Source organism: Orycteropus afer, unplaced genomic scaffold (assembly GCF_000298275.1).
Source record: "Orycteropus afer afer isolate SDZICR_OR568_19922 unplaced genomic scaffold, OryAfe1.0 scaffold00050, whole genome shotgun sequence".
Classification (NCBI taxonomy): Eukaryota; Metazoa; Chordata; class Mammalia; order Tubulidentata; family Orycteropodidae; genus Orycteropus; species Orycteropus afer.
This window is the reverse complement of record NW_006921637.1, coordinates 6,519,180-6,541,413: the sequence shown is the minus strand read 5'-3', so window position 1 is coordinate 6,541,413 and position 22,234 is coordinate 6,519,180. Positions and strand designations below refer to the sequence as shown.

The 22,234-nt window shown below is 38.0% G+C and overlaps 1 protein-coding gene across 1 annotated transcript in view; it reads right to left on the bottom strand.

Moving 5' to 3' along the window:
- Positions 1-22,234, bottom strand: part of PCNX2 (pecanex 2) — a 688,168-nt gene that overhangs the window by 479,816 nt on the left and 186,118 nt on the right. The window contains exons 12-14 of the mRNA XM_007938510.1: positions 10,736-10,907; positions 2,340-2,450; positions 1,083-1,174 (exon numbers count right to left, since the gene is read on the bottom strand). Coding sequence (XP_007936701.1) covers positions 1,083-1,174; positions 2,340-2,450; positions 10,736-10,907 — 375 coding nt within the window. The remainder of the gene's footprint in view (positions 1-1,082; positions 1,175-2,339; positions 2,451-10,735; positions 10,908-22,234) is intronic.

Genomic DNA, 22,234 nt, shown 5'->3' with positions numbered 1-22,234 from the left:
AATCCTACTTCCGTAGTGATACTGCCTCAGAAACCCAAGGAGGGGTCGCTATGAGTCGGGGCCGACTCGACGGCACATAACAACAACAACAATAAAAAGAAATTAGATGATGTAGTCCACTGGGCAAATCAGCTTCAAAAGACCTCTTTAATGCGATGAAGAGCAAAGATGTCTCTTTGAAGAGTATGGTGTGCCTGTCCCAACCCGTAGTATTTTCAGTAGCCTCATATGCATGTGAAAGTTGGACAATGAATAAGACCAGTGAAGAGTTGATGCTTTTGAGTAGTGGTGTTGGAGAAGAATACTGAAAGTACCATACACTGCCAGAATAACTACCAAAATGCAGCCATAATGCTCCTTGGAAATGAGAATGGCCAGACTTGGTCTCACCTACTTTGCTCATGTTGTCAGAAGGGACTAGTCCCTGGAGAAGGATATCATGCTTGGCAAAGTGGAGGGTCAGTGAAAAAGGGGAAGACACTCAACAAAATAAATTGACACAGTGGCTGCAACAATGGCCTCAGGTATAGCAAGGATTATGAGGCTGGTGCAGGATGGGGCAGTGTTTTGCTCTGTTGTACACAGATTTGCTATGAGTTGGAGCCAATTTGGTGGCACCTAACAACAACATGCTTCCCTTGCTGCCAGTATAGGTTTCTATTTTCTCTGTTCAGATAAGTCTATAGTCTATCTGTTTCCTAGATTCTAAAATTGGGTTGCTGTCATACACTTGTCTACCCCTTTTGTTTATATAATTTTGTGCCATTTTATCCTTCTCCTGTCTTTTGAGTGGTGTTTCATAAGGAGCAAAGGGTGACCACTATGTAAACAGAAGACTCTCCCCAGTGTCATTAAGTGGCCATGGCAGGAAGATCTCTGCTGAGATCACTTGGGAGACTCTGCACTGGGAAAAGCAGTGTTGTCTAATCCCACACAGGCCTGCCTAGCCCAGCCTTGGTATTCCCTGATCTGCTTAGACCCCATTTCCTTTGTAATTAGAGAAAACACCTGTTTGCTTAAAGATCAAGCTGACTGAAGGACTACAAGAAGGAGGTGGCAGCCAGCCGAGGTACTCCCCTTACCTTCACAGCACTGAAGCAGAGTGCATGGAGTGCCGCAGCAGCCACACAGCTCCGGGTCACACTATACACAGCCGACAGCACCCCGGACACTGCTGCAAGACAAACATCTGTGGGTCACGTCTGGGTGGGCACTTCCAAAAGCAACACATGTAAAGCAGTGTAGAGAGGCTGTAGATGTCAAATACAAAATCCCTGCTAGGAGGCAATTATGGGATTAGTCAAATAACACTGGTTGAGTATCAGCACAAAGAAATACTGACCAGTTAACTAAAAATTAAGGAATGCATTTGGAAAGAACCTTTCACAATACTCTTTAAGAACTGTTTGAATGTGTAAGTGTGGATGTAAGGAAGAAAAAAGATCCTGGTTAGCAATTTCAATAGGCCAAAATGAAAGAGAAAAACAAAGAGTGTATGTAAGCAAATACTTATGTGTGTGTGCATGCATGTGTGCATGTACATGTGGTGCATGTCTGAGCATGTGGTTGTGCACACTTGATTGTGTGCGTGCACACACGTGCACTTATGTATGGTTATAGTGATTGTTTTAAGTACTTTATGTACATAATTTCATTTACTCCTTACAGCAATACTATAAGGTCAGCATTTTTATTTCCATTTTAAAGAAGAGTAAGCTGAAAAGTTAAGCAATCTGCATAAAGTCTCCAAGTAAATGTTAGATGAGATTTAAATCAAGCTTAGTCTGACTCTAAACTTCTGTCCAGTATACAAAATGTGAGAGTCTTGGAGATGGTTTTGGGATAGAGGTCACCTCTCTGTAAGGCACACATGCAACAAACATTTATATCACACACATATGTCCACACTACCTTCACAAATACATTTCCAGACTACTTCACACATGTCTATGCTCAAATATATGCTCACAACACATACCCACACACTCTCACACACATTCATTCACTAAGTATTTTTCTAAACAGCAGTTAAAAGAGCTCCACACCTATTTCAAAGCCCTGAGACCCTGTGCTCTTCACACACTTTGGTTGTGCCTTCACTCAACCACCAAGCTAAGTGGACTACTCTCAGTTTGGCTGAATGAATATGGATGGACCCACAATCAATCTGACTGACCAACACTGAGGTTGTTTAAATGCTTAGGACAAGGAACCCTAAGATGCTAGGATCTCATTCCATGCTCAAGGCTATATAACTTTTATCTCAACTATAGGTTCCTTCACAGGAATAACATCACTAGAGCTCCCTTCACAGTAATGGTAGAATGTGAACGACTTACCAGAGCCTCCAAAAAACAGCATGTCGATTTGTTCCAAAAGATGAATGCAGAAAGTGTTGATCTGTGGGAAAAGCCCAAGGAGGGAAATGGCAGGGAAGCAATATAAAAATGCTGAAAATGAAAAAGCAAAATTGACAATAAATGTATGATTAGTGCTGCAAACCTGCCCCCTTCCCTTCCAGATCATTCCTCCCTACCATGAATACTGGAGGATACACTCAGCTCTTTTCAGTGGGAGAAAAATCTGGAGGCTGAAATATGTTATTATTTCATTTTATCAAGAAGGAACTGATCCTGAGGAAAGGAGAGTAGACATGTGCAGAAATGTGCACAAACCTCAAGGATGGTGAGTAAGAGAATATACAGGTTTTGAGCTAGAGAGAGTAGAATTGGTTCTGGGGAGTTTGGGGTAGGGAAAAAGAGTATTGGGGAAGCTACATGAATATGTAAAACTAAAGGACAGTATTATGAGGATATCTTCCTGCATGGGAGAGGTGAGCAAAGATTGGAGATAAGGGGCCTTCTTGCTTTGTACATCTATAACCTCATACACTTGACTTACTGAGAGTATACTATATTCTAAGCACTGGTTGGTGATTTAGACCTCATAACTCACAGAGTAGTAAGGGAGTGTGGTAAATAAATAAGGAACTGCGGTATACTGTGATGGCGAGACATAAAAGTCTGATTCCAAGGTGGACCAGATCACTGATGAAGGTAGCCCTGGCAGAGGAGGGGAAGATGATGCTGCCTTCCATAATCATAAAAATAATATTGTGTAATTGGCTGAAACATCTGTAGATTATAATTCAATGTTTCACAAAGATAACTTGTTAGACAGAGAGAAAAGGAGTAGTAGAGCTGCATTTTACAGCAAATTCCTGATCACTCTTTTTTTTTCAATTCTACTTAAGTAGAATTTCATAGAAACACAGAAACATTTATTGGCTGTGCTATAATGTATTCATATTCCTTTGTATCTCAATTTATTGGGCAGAGTCCATGCTGGCTGAAAAAAAATGACAATGAAGTTTGATACCAGTAAACTCTAATAAAATTAAGGAAATATGATTTGAAATCTAATATATCTATACATTGAACCTATGTCCTAAAACCATATATAAACACCCACAGTGAACAGTGGGATTAAGGATAAAAGGGGAGTGTTTCAGCTATTTCCAAAAAATAGAAAATGCAAACTTTTCATAGTGAAATTTAGTGAATGATGGTATTTGTATGTTTCATTCTTTTTTAATAGTTGGTTAAAGGTAAGGACAAACCCCTATACAGTAACTGAGACACTGTTCCAAGTCTTTTTGAAAGTAAAATTTTGTGTAATGAATGTGGCTCTGATAAATGGGCCTTTGCTTGGGGTTAGAATAAAGTTTTGGGGTTAGAATACTTGTTAATTTGTTATAAACTCTTGTGTGGAAAGATTTTAACTATATTGTAAAAACCTAGATTATCTACAAGCAATTTGTTTCTCAAAGCAGACAATCAAATACTGCTCTGCTAGGCATACTGTATAAGACACAATTCATTTTCCCCCCATTACTGTGAATGGACCAGCCACTCCTTGGAAGGAAGGTTGGGCAATCTACTTCTATAGTGATACTGCCTCGGCAACCCAAGGAGAGGTCACTATGAATCGGGTCCGACTCAATGGCACATAACAACAACAACATTGTGAATGGAGTTACAGATATGAAAGGAAAGATAAACACATAAATATAAATTTATTTGTAGAACACATAGTCATGAGCATCAAAATTTTAATCTATACAATTTAAAAATGAACTGACCAGTCTCTCTTTGCTTAATTCTGGGACTCAAAACCCAGCAATGAAGATTATATCCTCCATGGTCAGGATAAAAGCAGAGGGAAGGAGGTGCAATGAGATTTCATCAGTACATCTCTCAAAGTGCTATGTATGGGCAAAAAACACACAGAAAATGAACTATAGGAAAAAATATGAATGTGAAATAATATGAAAGGCAGCCAAAATATTGGAAGCAGTTCAGTAAAACATGGGTAAAGAGGTAATTCACTGTAAGAAATACATTAACCAGTGAAACCAAAACAAATGGAGTGAGAAGAATCTGAGCACAATGAATAATGGCATGAGAAAAAAAAATGATAAGAGACCCCAGAAAGTCATAACCAGAGATGATCTGGCTGCATGTGCAGAATTAGAACTTAATGAAACAGCACGGGAAGAGCAGCAGTCGACAGGGAAAAATCATGCACTGCATCTTCCCCAGGATGTATTAAATGGTGAAATCTCTGGTCTATAAAAAAAAGAATAAGAGAAAAATGGAGTCCATGTATCATATTTGCCAGGTGACAGTTAATGTGAATGAAAAAGCAGTCAAATGCTTATTAGTACAGCCATTGGAAAACTACATTTGGAATTGCTGGAATTATTTGATCCTTTTTTCTAAAAATAAAACGAGTCCCTGTGGTTATTGGCAATTTTCCCTGTGAACAAACATGTTGTTGTTGTTAGAATACCACTGAACAGGTCTATAATTTACTCTCTCATTTTCCCTACTCATCTTTTTCCCTAATAATTACCATCAATGCAGAAACCTCTGGTACTGTTCCATTTCTTTTCAAGCAAAATTTATCAACAATATACTGGTAAGTTGCTTATTTATTTGGTAAATATGAGTAATGTTCATTACTACATTTGCAGGTTTTGGATGAAAGCACACAGAATTAATATAACATGGAAATAATACTGAAGCCTATAGAGTCAGTGTGAATGTATACATTCTATGTATATCAAAAGTGGCTAATCATGAACTACTGTGTCTTAATCATGGACTACTGAGGTCAAGGAACAAGTCTTTTTATAAAAGACATGGCAATGTGTGATCTGGGTGCTAAGAGAACAGTGGGCGTAATTTGGTAATTGGTTATAAAACTTCTACTTATCTCCAAGGGTTACATTGTTGAAGCTGCATTATCATGGGGAGAGGCTTAAGTCCTAAGGACTGAAATAAAACATAAAACTCTCAGATTTAAAAAAAAAAAACAAAAACTTAGAGGGCATTTGATACAGAATCCATCTAGTTCATTCAACTTTTTTATTTACGATGTTCCTGATGGAGGTCCATCTGATCTTGCCTGAACTCTTTCCTTGTCAGGGAACTTCTTGCTTCACTAGGCAACCCATTATACTGCTACACAGCTCAAACCCAAACCAAATTCGTGGTCTTTCTTGCATTGAACTGTATGTAATACACCTACCCAACCACTGGGACTAGTTATTACTGCTGCTACAACAGAGAATATAGCAGCCTTTTAATCATATAAAGCTACACGTGTACTCAACATCTTCTCTAGGTTGGACACCTCTATAGTCTTTTTAACAAGTTTCCAGACCACAGACCATGTGGCTGTGCTCCTCAGGGCACACTCTAATCTTGTCACTGTTCGCTTTTAAATATAGTACTAAGAATTGAAGACCTCTTGGCTTTCACGTCCCAAGGATAATTACAAAACCAGCCTCACTCATAGGCTTTTGCTAAAGCTACCCACATGGACAGTAATATAAATTCCAGCCCCAAGGCCCCCAGTCTGGGACTGAGTACAGGAAATGAGGCCTTTCCTTTATTCCTGGAAATAAAAATGAATATATTTTCCTTATAATGAAAGTAAGGTTTGCAGAATGATAGTCTGAATATGTATGAGAGATAATAAGAAAAGGAAAAATTCTTACCTCAGAATATCACTCTCAGTGTTTCTAGCTTCTAGATCTGCCACCATACCTATAAAAGCAACCACCCCTGCCACCTGCCTTCCTCTTTTGCTAGTTTCCACCTCCACATTCCTTCTATCTTGCCTTGTACTTTCCTCTCCGTCTATTATTCTATTATCTAATGTTTTCTTCTTGCCTCTGAGATGCTCCTCTAGGGCTTCTCAGCAATCCTTATGTTACATAAGACCAGGAATTTCTTTCCTACCTGCCCCATGTACATCTGCTACACCCCCTGCCCCTGTCCCAGGCATTCAGCATCTTTTGCTCTGAGAGGCAGAGCTTGGCAAGCTTGATTTTTGCTTGAAATTAGCAGATGCTGGACATTTCCTTGCTCCTCTCTTGCTCCTCATCCTGTCATCTCTTCCCCCTCTGAGACGTGTATAGCACTGGGCAGAAAGCAAAGCAGCACTGGGTGTTATCAAAAAGGTACAATTCTAGGAAACATGTCACATTCCCAGTACCAGCCACAGGACCACATCTACCCAACACAAAGGAGTGGCACCCTGACCCCTTCTGCTCACACTATGGAAACAATGTCACTTGTACTTAATTCTTGTTTCTCTCTTGTCCTTTTACTTAAATGTTCCTTTTGTTTCCTACTAACTTTGTGTTTTCTCTTACATATTTTTTTCTTCTCTCCTTGTTCTGCACTGGACCTCACAATGGCAGCTGCTAGTTACTATTTAGATCCTTTGGTAGCTGAGTAACAGGGGTGAAGAGGCTCCACAAAGAAGAGATGACTGAAACACCAATTTTTCCCTCATAAATTCAGAAAACAGTATAAGCTACTATCTCCTTCCTGTCTCTCATTTGTTTTAAATTTGTTCTACTATCTTTTCCTGCTCATTATAAATTATTATACTTAACATATTCACTCCATAGGGATTGCTATTGTTCTATTTTTCCATTTATCTTTACCCCAGAAATCATTTAGTTGGCTTGTTGGATTATTTATCTCCATTTTTACCTGTCACTGATGACAAGTAGACAAAAATAGGTATTAACAAGAAGCTTTAATGGGGGAAAGGGGATTCCAATGAAAAAACTAAGAAACTCATATCCCCTCCCCTCTCTTTTCTTCCTAAGGGAATGAATTCCAAGAAAAATATGAGAATTTGCATAGCCAGTAGCTTATTCTAGAACAAGGGTTACTGCTAAAAGTAAAACCTTATATATTTATTAGGTACATTAAGGTTTTACATTTTGAACCCTAATAATATTTCCAATTTTAATGCTATTATAAATTTGCCATGTGAAGATAACTAAATTTATTCAACAGTTTTAGCTTTTTTATAGTAGTAAATTAAAGAGAATCAGGAAGGAGGTGAGGCTCATTTATTTAAAAAAGAAAATTATAAATGTGATATATTCTTGTTGCTTAGGTGCCATCAAGTTGGTTCCAACTCATAACAACCTATAAATAACAGAATGCAATGTTGCTCAGTCCTGTGCCATCCTCACAATCATGGCTACATTGAGCCCATTGTTGCAGCCACTGGCCTATCTAACTTGTTAAGGGTTTTCCTCTTTTTGCCTGACTCTCTACCTTCTCAAGCATTATGACCTTCTCCAGGGATGGGTGTCTCCTGATAACATGTCCAAACTAAGTGAGATGAAGTCTTGCCATCCTCGCTTCTAAGGAGCATTCTGGCTGTGCTTCTTCCAAACAGAGTGTTGGTTCTTCTGGAGGTCCATAGTTTATATGTCCTGTTTTTTCTTCCTGAATCTCTTTATACAATCATCTGCAAAAGATGCTTCTTAACTCCCTACTTACTCTAAGGGCTTATTTGAACAGTCTAAGCATAACCATAAGCTTTCCCTGATTTATGAATAGGAAGTACTCCAAAAGCTTATTTGTACATTAATTTTATTAGTACTTCAAGCTTATTTTATGATCATAGTTCAACCATTCAACAAACATTTATTAGTGCTTAGTATATGCTAAGGATACTGGTGCTGAAGATTCAAGGAGCTCTGGTGGCACAGTGGTTACAAGCATTCAGGTGCTAACCAAAAGTCTGGAGGTTCAAACCCACCAACCACTCCACAGAAGAAAGAAAAGGCAGTCTGCTTCTGTAAAGATTTACAGCTTTGGAAACCTTGTGGGGCAGTTGTACCCTGTCCTATAGGGTCAGTATGAGTCAGAATCCACATGATGTCAGTGGGTTTGTTCATTTACTTGCTGAGGATTCAATGGCAAGAGAACAGGAAGGGTCTTGATTTTGTCTTTACAGAGCTTACTAGATCATGAGGGAGGGAAATACAATGAAACATCACAACTAGAAATAGATTACTACAAACTGCTTTGAGAAGAATGGATTGTGAGGCTACAAGATGGGATAAAATTTAGGGTAACAGAGGGTGTTAACTAGGCATAGTTAAGAGTGGGAGAGGCAGCAGAACAACTTCTAAGCTGGAGAAACAAAAGTGCAAGGATGAGAAGAGAGGCAGCTGGTAGTAAGGACTCAGGGTCAGCCACAAATTCTATAACCTGTACAAGGTGGAACTCTAACACTAACCCACACTCTAGATCCTGAAAAAAGATGACCATGAGGTACAGAATACTAAGTTCAGGGGGGAGAAGAAAAAGGCAACATTTTGACCTAGACAAATGTTTCTTAGACACTTTCCAAAATTTTTTATACTCTCCCTACCTCTAATGCCCGGGTCAATGTGCCCTTGAGCTCCTGACTCCAGCATTGCTATTTGGAAAAAGAAGACAAGAAGAAAGGATGGCACTCCAGAATATGTCAAATTGTGACCTGGAAGCTCTGCCTGACCTAGCCCTGATTTCTTCATTATAGCTGCTTTTAAATAGCAGTTGAGGGAGCTAATTTATGAGAAAGTAAAAACAATTGAAAGCCTTTCTTGTTTTATATGTATGCATGTGTATGTAAAATGTGTGTGAAGATATGTGTGTATGCATGCATGTGTATTTGTGTCTATGCGTGTGTTCATGTGTAAGTATATGTGTGTGTCTCTTTGTCCATGTGTGTGAATGTGTATGTGTGTGTGTCATTGTGTCTGTGTATGTATGTGTCTACGTGTATGTATCTGTGTGTTTGTGTCTCTCTATGTGTACATGTGCTTCAATTAAAAGGACTTCAAGTAAGATTAAAAAAGAAAGTAAAACATATTAGGAAGTATAGAAGAAAATATTCATGGGCAAGAGGACAGTGACTGATGGTCTCATTACAAGGTAAGTTGCTATTTTATCAACATTTTTCTTTGTTTCTTATTTGAACTCAGAAAGTCTCTGAAACATGGTGCCAAACTCATTGGTATTAAGAAGCTGCTCATTTCCTCACACGATTTACTAAGAAGCAAGATGTTGACGATGCTCACAAAAGTGGGTATAGGGTGGGTCTGGAAAGAGTAAATAATAATTTGCTGCCAATACATGAGGAGCTCTGGTGGCGTAATGCCTAAGGCATTTGACTACTAACAAGAAGGCTGGCAGTTCAAATTCACCAGCCACTCTTTGGAAGGAAGGTTGGGCAATCTACTTCCATAGTGATACTGTCTTGGAAACCCAAGGAGAGTCACTATGAGTCGGATCCGACTTAACGGCAGTGAGTTTGTTTTGTTTTTTTTTTTTTGGCCAATACATGAGGAACAAGAATGGGGAGGCTGGAATACCTATCACAGTTTTAACCGATAAGGAGCACAAAGAAAGCTGGGAGTCCTCTTCATTTTCATTAGGGAGGTTTGATGAGCTGTTAGAGGGCTGAGGAATGGATAATGTGGGACCTAAGGCTTTGACAGTCTCCACTTGATTGAACATCTGGCCAGCAATATAAAGATGGTGTCCTTAGTAACTGCCTTTACGTGTCAACACAAGAATTTTCAGGGACTCAGCAGTTAGATATTCAGAGCTTTGGGTTCACAGAGCAGTAGCTTTTGCGTATAAAACAATAATAATAGCTAATACTATGTGCCACACACTGTTCTATGTATTTTAGCATACTGTCAGTAAAACCCTGCAAACCCTATAAGGTGGGCACTCTTATTGTCCTCATATTAAATCTGAAGAATTTTGCTCAAGAGTAAGTATCTTGCAAGTAGAATGACTGGAATTCAAACACAGGTAGTCTGGATCTGAGTTTACCTTCTACGTCATTACCATATGCAGGTCATTTGTTTAAATGAAGTAATTTATATTAAGGACTGTATATAAAGGGTGGAGGACCTTTCGGTAAACAAAGTATACTAGCAGAAGAGTGGGTGATCAGAATTTCCAGGACTCAATATGGAGAAGAATCATGACAACTCATGTGTTACCAGAGAGTCTGTGCTGTGCACAGTGTGCTGGGGTTGCCCCACTAATGGCAAGTCCAATCCCACCAACACCACTCACCAGGCCCCACAGCAACCAAGCTTCAGGCATTACAGTGCTGCAACTTTTGGATAGTAGATATTCAAATCCTTTACAATAATTCCATTGTTGGATGCTTTGGGGCTCAGGCTCCCAGATAGTTTCTAATGATGTGCAAGCCAAGATGGAGATGTGAATCTCTTCATCCAATAAGAAAGTAAGCAGGTTTCTCCAAGCTGGGGTCCAGAAGATAAAGATGAAACAGATCTTCCTTGTCCCCCCGCCATAACCTTTCCCATAACCTGGAATCAACTCACCTATTAAGTGATCCCTAGCTGATTGCAGGGACCCTGGAGAGAAGAGCTTCAGGCCATAGACAACATAAGTAGGAGGGTGCCTGGCTTTGGCCCCTGTGTCAAGAAGCAAAATAAGGCCACACAGCACACAAAAATAGATTGGTCTGCTATATGTTATGATCTGGTTGTATCCCTAGAAAACAAACATAATTTCTGAATGATACCTTTTATTTTGATTAAATGGCAAAAGCCTCATTGTCAATAGTTATATGATATCATATAACTTATACTATGTAATACATTCTCCGCTTTCCCTTACCAGAATACATATACACAAAGCACCAGGAAAAGAAAAAAAAAAAAAAAAGTCTGCTGCTTATTCTTTTACATCAGAATAAGAGTATCAAAAAGAATGCTTTGCCTCTCAGACAAGATTTACCTGAAAATTTAATAATAATTTTTGGAGAAAGCCTAGATCTAATTCAATGCTTCCCCAACAGTGAAACTTACATTCATACTGCTCATTTCAACTGTAAAACTAATTTAAATCATTATTTGTTCTATATGGTCTAACTTGAGCTCCACTATTAACAAGAAGTAATATTATAAAGCTATGGGTTTCAATTTCCTACTGTCTTAGAAAGCAAAACAATACAGCTACAAAATTATACATGCAGAAATTGTATAAAATGTCTCAGTGTAGCACAGTGGAATGATCCAATTAAAAAAAAAATTGAATCTTGTTATTTATATAATACTTTCCTACAGAGAGTATTAAATACCTAACAGATATCATCTTAGCCTTCACAATATTGTTCTTAGGAAAAATACAAATACTTTTAATTCTTTCCCTTGAATATATGTAAGAACTATGAAAATGATATCATATCAATATTCCAGAGCAAAAGCCAATGAAGAATTTTCATCTTACCAAGCAATGCACAATTCATTAAGAAAAAAACACAACCAAAACAAACAAACCAGCAAACCAACAAAACTGAATCAGGGGAGAGTATTCTTTGCAATTCATGAACTACCCCAAGTATAAAAAGTAAAGATTAAAGTGATACAGCTTCATATTTGAATTTTAAAAGTCATTCCCTTGGACATGTTATATTTAGAAAGGCAATTTAAATCTGCATTGCTTCTGTAATTGAAGTACTCACTGAGCCTGTTCTTTAATAGGAGAGAAAACATAGACTGTCCCCAGATGCTGTCTGTGTTTGGCCCTGAGTCTAGGCTCAGTTTTGAAGGAATATTTGCATTCTTATGAAATTTCCTCTTGAATCCAAGCAAGTCACAGTTTAATGAGTATGGAATACTTTCTCTGCATTTAAAAACCTATTGAAACTTAAGCCTAACCTAAATCTAAATGCATTCCTTACCAAACAAAGAACAAATAAATTTGTTGGTATAAATATTCAACATAAAAATATGTCTGCATATAAGATATTGTCTCAAAATGACACCTTTTAGGATATGTAATTAAATAGTTAAACCTCTCTTGTGCTGGTTCTTTCTTTCAGTGGAATGTTAAAAGTACACTACCTAGGAATTGAAAGTCTTTGGCCTTCAGCAAGCTTGCGATATTATTTTGAATCTTGCAAGTCAAAGTTTAGTTAATGGGCATAGAAATGCTTTCTTTGTATTTGTAATTCATGAAAAATTCAGACTCACTTACAAAGAACCTGCCTTCAACATCATGTTTATTATTTCATACTTACTTTTTCATACTATGTTTTGGGTCCCCAAACTATTCTAAGCATATCGCTTATAAACCAAACCAAACTCATTGCCGTCGAGTTGTGTTTGACTCATAGTGACCTCTCCTTGGGCTTCTGAGGTGGTATCACTACAGAAGTAGATTGCCCTGCCCAACCTTCCTTCCGAGGAGTGGCTGGTGGGTTGGAACCATTAGCCTTCTGGTTAGCAGTCAAATGCCTTAGGTGCTATGCCACCAGAGCTCCCCTATCATTAATACATAGCATTAAAAAAAAAAAAAAAAGTTTGCTATCAAGTCAATTCCAACTCATGGTGACCCATACTTGTTACAGTACAACTACTCCATTGTGTTTTAAAGGCTCTAACCTCTCAGAAATAAATCACTAGGCCTTTCTTCCAAGGCACCTCTAGATGGACTCAAACCACTAACTTTTCAGTTAGTAGCAGAGCACTTAACCATTTGCACCATCCAACGACTCCATATGTGCCATATAAGTTATGTGTATTTGCCTTGATTCCTATGAACACATAGTCAAAATTTTCCTGCTCTCTAGTGAATTAGTCATCATAACCTACAAGGATTTCTTTTTATTTTTTCAATAGGAAAAATTCCACTTGCTCCTCCAGACCAAATCTGATCATGTTCTTTAAAAAATTCATTGGACCATATTCCCATCTGTTTTTCATACCCTGACAAAACACTGTAGGGAGCACCAAAGATTTCATCTGGGGTGCATCTTGCAAGGCAATTTCACAAAAGCTTATTTATGTGTGCTTCTGGGTTTTCCATTATACCCACCTACATATACAATTTCATGGCCACATTCTAGTCACAGTGCAATAAAAGCGTAAGTGGAAAAAGTCTCACACCACCTCTGGGGACCCCACCTGTGGGACAGAGACACTCGTGGGCTCAGTGAGGAAGCCCTTCTGATTATCCTCATATGAATAAAGGGGCTACTTCCAATTTTATTGTTAAGGAAACAAAAAGCTTTAGTTATAAGGAAAGGAAAGTGTCTACCAGACTCCTAGAAAACTCAAAGGCTAGAGGGCAAGGGCATTGAAAAGGCAGAACTGGAGTTGTAAAAGCAGGTACCAGGCCCATCACCCATCTTGTCTCAGCCTCACTGCACAGTCAGCTTTCTGCAGATTGTCTTTCTGCTTCCTTATCCGCAGCTGGAAGGAGCTGCCTGCCATTGACACAGCTTACACTTTTTCCCATCCTAACCACATTCAGAGACTTGGATAAACCAGCAACTATTGCTAAAATTTATTCTGGTTTAACCATGTGCCCAGCACTATTCTACTTGCTTTAAGTGTATTCATATTGTTCATCCTCATAATGCCCTGAGGAGATACCATTATTCTCTTTTTGACAAGAGTAAATTGAAACCAAAAGAGATTTGCCCAAGGCATCACAGACAAAAGACCCTGCCTCAGAGCCAAGATCTGACCTCTCGCTGTCTAGCCACTGGTCTTGCTCTCAGTAGCTGTCCTGCCCTGCCCCCAGAACAAGCAGGGGGACATGCACTGGGCATTGGATCCTTGTAGGCTTTGTCAATTGAATTTCACTCATATTCCTCATTCCTTAAACACACAACATAAATGTTACTTATGATGTGAAGCAAATATAGAGTATGGAGAAAGCATGTAGTAGTAGCTTTGGTGTTTTAACTTTTCCTAAAAGGTCTCCAGTTGGTGAAAAAGTCTCATTACCTGTGGAGTATGCAGAAACACAATAAATGCTCTGTTCAGTCCCTCTCTGATTGAACCTTAATGTTATGTTTGCCTACATTTAACACTAATCAATGGAATAAGGATTTGTTGTTTTTTTATACTTTCTTACCACAGAGTAGGTTGCTGTCATTAGGTGTGTTCGAGTCAGTTCTCACTAATAGCAACCCTAAGTACAACAGAACAAAACACTGCCTGATCATATACTAGCCATCCTCATAATCATTGCCATGCTTGAGCCTATCCTTGCAACCATTGTATCAGTCCATCTTGTTGAAAGTCTTTGCCTTTTTTCGTTGATTTTCTACTTTACCAAGCATGCTACCCTTCTCCAGGGACTGGTCTCTTCTAATAATATGACCAAAATATGTGAGATAAAGTCTAGACATTCTCACCTCTAAGCAGCATTCCAACTATATCTCATCCAAAACAGACTTGTTCATTCTTCTGGCAGTCCATGATATTTTCAATATTCTTTGCTAACACCAAACTTCAATTGCATCAATTCTTCTGAGGCCTTCCTTATTCATTGTCTAGATTTCATATGCATATGAGGCTATTAAAAATACCAAGGCATGGGTCAGGCACACCCCTTAGTCCTCAAAGTGATGTTTTAGCTCTTTAACACTTTAAAGAGGTCTTCCGTGGTACATTTGCTCAGTGCAATATATCCTTTGATCTCCTGACTGCTGCTTCCATGGGCACTGACTGTGGCTTCCATTAAAATGGAATCAACTTCAATCTTTTCTCCATTTATCATGATGTTGCTAATTGGTTCAGTGTGAAGATTTTTGTTTTCTTTACATTGAGACTATCCATATTGAAGGCTATAGAGTATGATCTTCGGTAAATTCTCTTCACTTTCAGCAAGCAAGGTTGTGTCATCTTCATATTGCAGGTTGTTAACGAGTCTTCCTCCAATCCTGATGCTGCATTCTTCTTCATATAGGTCAGCTTGTCAGATTATTTGCTCAGCATAAAGAATATTAATGGTAAAAGGATACAACCTTGAACCACAGCTTTCCTAATTTTAAACCACGAATTATCCCCTTGTTCTATTCAAACAACTGCCTCTTGGTCTTTGTACAGGTTCTTCATGAGCATAATTAAATGTTCTGGAATTCACATTTTTCAAGATGTTATACATAAATTGTTATGATCCACACAGTTGAATGTATTTGTATAGTCAATAAAACACAGGTAAATATCTTTCTGGTATATGCTTTCAGCTAAGATCTATCTGATATCACAACAATATTCCTCATTCCACATCCTCTTCAGAATCCAGCTTGAAGTTCTGGCAGTTCCCTGTCAATATACCATTTTTTATTATTTTCAGTGAAATTTTATTTGTATGAGATATTAATGATATTGTTCAATAATTTCCGCATTCTGTTGGAACACCTTTCTTTGGCATGGGCATATATATAGATGTCTTCCAGTTGTTTGGCTGGGTAGCTGTCTTCCACATTTCTTAACATAAACAAGTAAGTGTCTCCAGCACTGCATCCAGTTGCTGAAACATCTCAGTGAGTATTTGGTCAGTTCCTAGCTCTGGTAGCATAGTGCCTAAGACATATGACTGCTAACCAGAAGGCTGGTAGTTCAAACTCACCAGCCACTCCTCAGAAGGAAGACTCAGTGATCTACTTCCATAATGATACCTCCTCAGAAACCTCAGGAGTGGTCGCTGAATCAGATCCAACTCAGCTGCAGTGAGTTTGGTTTTTTTTTTTTTTTTTTCTTTCCCAATTCCTTCAGTGCAGCTTGGGCTTCTTCCTTCAATACCATCAGTTTTTTATCTTATGCTCCCTTCTAAAATGGTGGAATGTCAACTAATTTTGAGTACAGTAACTCTGTGTATTCTTTCCATCTTCTTTTGATGCTTCCCACATCATTCAATATTTTTCCCACAGAATCCTTCAATATTGCAACTCAAGGCTTGATTTTCTTCCTTCTGTTCATTCAGTTTGACAAATGCCAGGTGTGTTCTTCCCATTTGACTTTCTAACTCCAGGTCTTTGCACATTTCATTTTAGTACTTTATTTTGTGTTCTCAAGTGGCCTTTTGAAATCTTCTGTTCAGCTTGTTTACTTCATTATCTCTTCCTTTCACTTTAGCTATTTTCCATACCAGAGGAAGTTTCTGAATCTCTTCTGACATCCATTTTGGGCTTTTCTTTCTTTCTTCAATTTTTAATTACCATTTGCTTTCTTCATGTATGATATCCTTGATGTCATCCCACAACTCCTCTAGTCTTCAGTCAGTGGTATTCAATGCATCAAATCTATTTTTAAGATGATCTCTGAATTCAGGTAGGATATACTCAGTGTTGTACTTTGACACTCCTGGACATGTTTTAATTTTCTTTAGTTTCAAATTAAACTTGCAAATGAACAGCTAATAGTCTGCTCCTCAGTTGGCACCTGGCCTTGTTCTGACTGATCATATTGAGCTTCTCCCTCATCTCTTTCCACAGGTATAGTCTATTTGATTCCTATATATTCCATCTGGAAAAGTTAATGTGTATAGTCACCTTTCATGTTGTTGAAAAATGTATTTGCAATGAATAAGTCATTGGTCTTGCAAAATTTTATCATGAGATCTCTGGTGTCATTTATTTCACAAAGTCCCATATTTTCCAACTCCAAACCAAACTCCAAACTCACTTCCATTGAGTCAGATCCAACACACAGTGACCCCTCCTTGCATATTTATTTAATTACTTAAATATAATCTCATAGGGGTTGTTCATCATTTGTCTTTTACTTTAGCTTTAGTGGTTCACCTGTCTCTTTAGAGGCATCCTGAACATTCTAAAAGTATGCACTTCATTTTCCCTTACACAAGAAGCATAAAGGAGAAGAAGTAGTGGGCATCTTCTGCCCTACAAAAAACCAAGCCCAAGTCCAACTCTCAGCAATAAGTATTCTCTGGCTCAAATGCCCACATTCTGTGCCTATAAGAGAATCTAAAATGTTTTAGAAAAGACATATGAGAAATAAAAAGCAACCAAAGATCAAATAATTCTCAAGAGTTCACTATTCAGATGCTACTTCAATTTAAATATGGTGGAAATTTGATAGGATATTTTTTAAAAAATTAAAAAGACATAAGCAAATTTGCTTCTTTAAGCTAAGTTTACAATGTAATGCTGCAGAACACTTTATTGTAGGTCCCATTTCCTAACTTCAGGTTTGTGACTCTTGACAAGGGGCTGATGCAGTTGTCCAGCCAAAGGACAACAAAAGGAACATCAAAGTACCCATTAGAAAGATATTTGGGGCTCTCTCCACTCAGTGATCACCAAACTTATATATTTTTTGCACTTTTCTTAGCATTTTCTGAATTGGCAGTGAAAGACAATAGAAAGTTCTGGCCTATTTAATTGGAGAAATTTAGTTTATGAGAATCAAAAGATGGCAATTTGAAGTGAGTATTTTTGAGCAAAGCAAACACATAACTAAAAAGATAAATATTATTTAAGTTTTAATCAAGACTCAATAAAACTAAATTGACCTAATTGTTTCTAGGATCGAGGATTAAGAAATCATTTTTATGTTGCTCAAAACCATATAAATCATATTGATAGTTATCATTGTTGCTGTTGGATGCCATCGAGTTGGTCCCAATTTATAGTGATCTCATGCACAACAGAATGAAATACTGCCTAGTCCTGATTCATCTTCACAATCATTGCTGTGCTTGAGCCCATTGTTATAACCACTATGTCAACCCATTTCATTGAAGGTCTTCCTCTTTTTCACTGAAACTCTACTTTATGAAGCATGGTGTCCTTCTCCAGGGCCTGGTCTCTCCTGATAACATGTCCAAAGTACATGAGACAAAGTTTCTCCATCCTCACTTCTAAGGAACATTCTGGCTGTACTTCCAAAACAGATGTGTTCATTCTTCTAGCAGAATATGGTATATTCAATGTTCTTCATCACCACCATAATTCAAAGGCATTACTACTTCGTTATTCCTTATTAATTTGTCCAGCTTTTGCATACATATGGAGTGATTGAAAATACCATAGGTTGGGTTAGGCACACCTTAGTTTTCAAAGTGATGTCTTTGGTTTTTAACAATTTAAAGTGGTCTTTTGCAGCAGGTTTGCCCAGTGCAGTGCGTTATATCATTTCCTAGTTGATGCTTCCATGGGTGTTGATTGTGGATCCAAGTAAAATGAAATCCTTAACAACTTCCATCTTTTATCTGTTTATCATAATGTTGCTTTTTGGTCCAATTATGAAGATTTTTTCTTTATGTTGATGTATAATCCATACTGAAGGCTGTATTCTCAGATCTTCATCAGTAAATTCTTCAAGTCATCTTCACTTTCAACAAGCAAGGTTATGTCATCTGTATATCACAGTTGTTAATGAATCTTCCTCCAATTCTGATGCACATTCTTCTTCATATAGTCCAGCTTCTCAGATTATTTCCTCAGCATACAGATTGAATAAGCACGGTGAAAGGATATAACCCTGACACACACACTTTTCATGATTGTAAAGAGTTGTTCTGTTCAAACAACTGCCTCTTGATCCATGTACAAGTCCCACATGAACACAATTAAACCAAAAATAAATAAATAAATAAATAACTCACTGCCATCAAGTTGTTTCCAACTTGTAGTGACCCTATTGGGTTTCCAAAGCAGTAAGTCTTTATGAAAGTAAATAGCCTCATCTGCCTTCCTCAGGGCATCTAGTGGGTTTGAACCACCAACTTCTGGTTAGCAGTCGAATGCCTTAGGCACTGTGTCCCCTTCTCCTTATGAGCACAATTAAGTGTTTTGAAATTCTCGTTCTTTATGTTACCCACAATTTGCTATGATCCACAGAGTAGAATACCTTTACATAATCAACAAAACATAGGTTAACATCTTTCTGGTATTCTCTGCTTTCATCCAAGATCCATCTGACAACAGCAATGATATCCCTTGTTCCAAGTCCTCTTCTGAATTTCTTTGTGGATTTCTGGCAGTTTCCTCTCAATATACTCCTGCAATAGTTTCTGAATTATCTTCAGCAAAAATTTTTTGTGTGTGACTTTAATGATGTTCAATAATTTCAGCATTTTGTTGAATCATTTTTCTTTGGAATGGACACATATTGATAGCATGCATGTACCCTTAACATGATGTGATTAAAAATGGAACTTTACTTTGTGATCTTCCTCCAAAAACATATAACCAGTCTAATTGTGAAAAAAAGTTCAGGCAAATCCCAATAGAGGGGCATTCTACAAAACACATAACGAGGCCTCTTCTGAAATGTCAAGGTCATTACAAAATAAGCAAAGCCAGAGAAAGAATCATAGCCAAGTGGAGCCTAAGAAGATATGAATACTAAATGTAATGTGGTATCCAAGATTGCATTCTGGAACAGAAAAGAAAAAATTGTGGAAATGTGAATCAAGTATGAACTTTAGTTTATAAAATTTATCATTATTGCTTCATTAATTGTGGTAAATATACAACACTATTGTAAGATGTCAAAAATATGGGAACTGGGTGTGGGGTGTTCCCTGGTGGTGCCATAGTTTAGCATTTAGCTGCTAACCAACAGATTGTTGGTTCAAACGCACCAGCCACTTTGCAGGAGAAAGTTGAGGCAATCTGCATCTATAAAGATTTACAAGCTTGGAAATCCTTTGAGGCAGTTCTCCTCTGTCCCTTAGGGTTACTATGAAACAGAATTGACTCCACAGCAATGGGTTTAATTTTTTTTGTTTTGGGCATGGAGTATATGCAAACTTTCTGTATTATCTTCTCTATTTTGTGGTAAATCCAAAATTGTTCTCAAATAAAAAGTTTATTTTAAAAAGTCATTCTCAATGACTTTTATTTAACCTAAGGAGCTATCAAATATCTTCACTGTAAGATCTCACTGAGTAGAATACAGAAGAAGTAATAATAGCCTTTGTTCTTTGTAAGCAAGAAACAAGACAAATATACAAAGTGAAAGGAGAAAGGAAAGGAAACATTTAGATGACTTATTATAGTGCATCCCTGCCCTGGATGCACTATATACAGTGGCCAACTTAACTCTGCCAAATCCAGCTGATATTATTATTATTATCCATATTTTTTGGGCAAAAATAGCAAACATTTGTTAAGTACTTCCACAGAGCCATTATCTTGTTTAGTTCCCCATACAATCCTGTTCTATTATTTCTTCTTTTATGGATGAAAAAAAGCTGAGATTCAGAATTTTCCAAAATCCCATAGGTAGTACTTGGTAAGGCTTGATTCAAATCCCAAAGCCTATACTCTTTCCATTACCCCAGTGTTCTCAGTATGTGCTTCAAGATCACCTCCACCACAATGACCTGAGAGTTTTGTTAAAATGGAGATTCCTGGGCACTCCAGATGCACTGATTCAGAATTGCAAGGGATGAATAGGGAAATGGGGTTCTGGATCCACCTCCATACAGGTAATTGTAATGCTCACTGGTTCAATTTTTGCTGCCTCTCAGATATTTTACTGATTTTTACTTTCTGCATTATCATTAGTGGCTATTGTTGGTTAAACCTGGTTTGAATAGAACTACAGACTATACAGGATATTAGGCTAGGATCTTTGTATTTAAATTCTGCTTTCTATCCTCAGCCCCAGTCAGGTATCTGACTGCCATTCTAAGACAGTAAGAAAATTCTCACTGCCTCACTGCACCACACTTGCTTATAAAAAGTAATGCTAGCTTAATCTATTCAGTGAGGAACTACACAATAAAACTCCACCTTTGAGCAAGGACAAAGGTCACAGCAACTGACCTATAGTTATACACTCGTAGGGATTATGGCAGCTGCACTTCCATGTACCTTTGCTGACATGTTCTGCATTTTTCCTGAAAGTACAGGCAGGAATTGAATGTTTGATAGCACATAACACCCCTCCCCATATCACCCAGAAAAGCATGACACCAAAGTGTGATTGCTGGGAAAGAGGCTCACTGGAGCAGGGTAATGGATGATGGGATGTCCAGGGAGAAATTTCAGAACTGTACTTCTCTGCTCACACCATGTAACTTAGATTCCTGACTATAATCACAACAATATATCTTTATACCCTAATTATGCTGCTTCTACTTATCTTGACATTCAGACTCAGGGATAAAAGAAGATGTATTATACATAAACCAATTATGGGGAACAGAAGACTTTAACAAGTTAGCAACTAATGCTATGTGATGGTTCAATTATAAGCTTTCCTTGATTACTATGAGCTAAACATGAGCTATCACAGATATAAAATCAGCCCTGTATCCTAGATATGAATATTTTAGAAGCGCAACACAGGGAAAATCAGCTTTCCTTCTTTGGAAGGTTTTTTCAGGGGCCCAGAGGAGTTCACCATAACAAAGGAGAGAGAGTTTTTCAAGGATTCAGGTTGTTGCTTGGCAGTGAACTCAGTTCCAAGGCATTTGGTGGGGTGCTTACAGGAGTAGTGCCAGACCCAGTCCCCCAAACCCTAGTACTACAATGCAGACATGAGACAGAGAACGTTGTGGCCACAACAGAGCTCATCAAATAATGCTGTGTCACTAGATCTATATTGGTGAGCCCAGATTTTCAGCTATGAATTACTCAAAGTGAAAGTTAGCAATACACTTGAAAACAAAGAATAAGAAGGGATAACCATGTAAAAAAAGACTAATGATTTATGGAAACATAATAGCTAATATTACTACTACCTGTAATAGCTAACATTTTTTGAGCAATTTTTATGTGCCAGGCACTGTTCTAAGCATGTCACATGGATTACTTCATTTTCACTCCATTTACATTATTATTACCCTTATTTACATATAGGGACAATGAGGTATGGAGTGGACAAGCGTTTTGTTCAGTGTCAAACATTCAAGATATGGAGGAACAAATAGTTCAAGAGGGGTGGACTGTGATAGTTGAAGATGTGTCAACTTGGCTGGACTCTAGTTGTGAGTGGTGGTTCCCATGATGGATCACATGACTGAGTTCTGAGCGGCCGGTCTGCCCAAGGGGAGTTTCCCCAGGGGTGTGGCCTACCTGCAATGCTATCCCAAGGACAAGC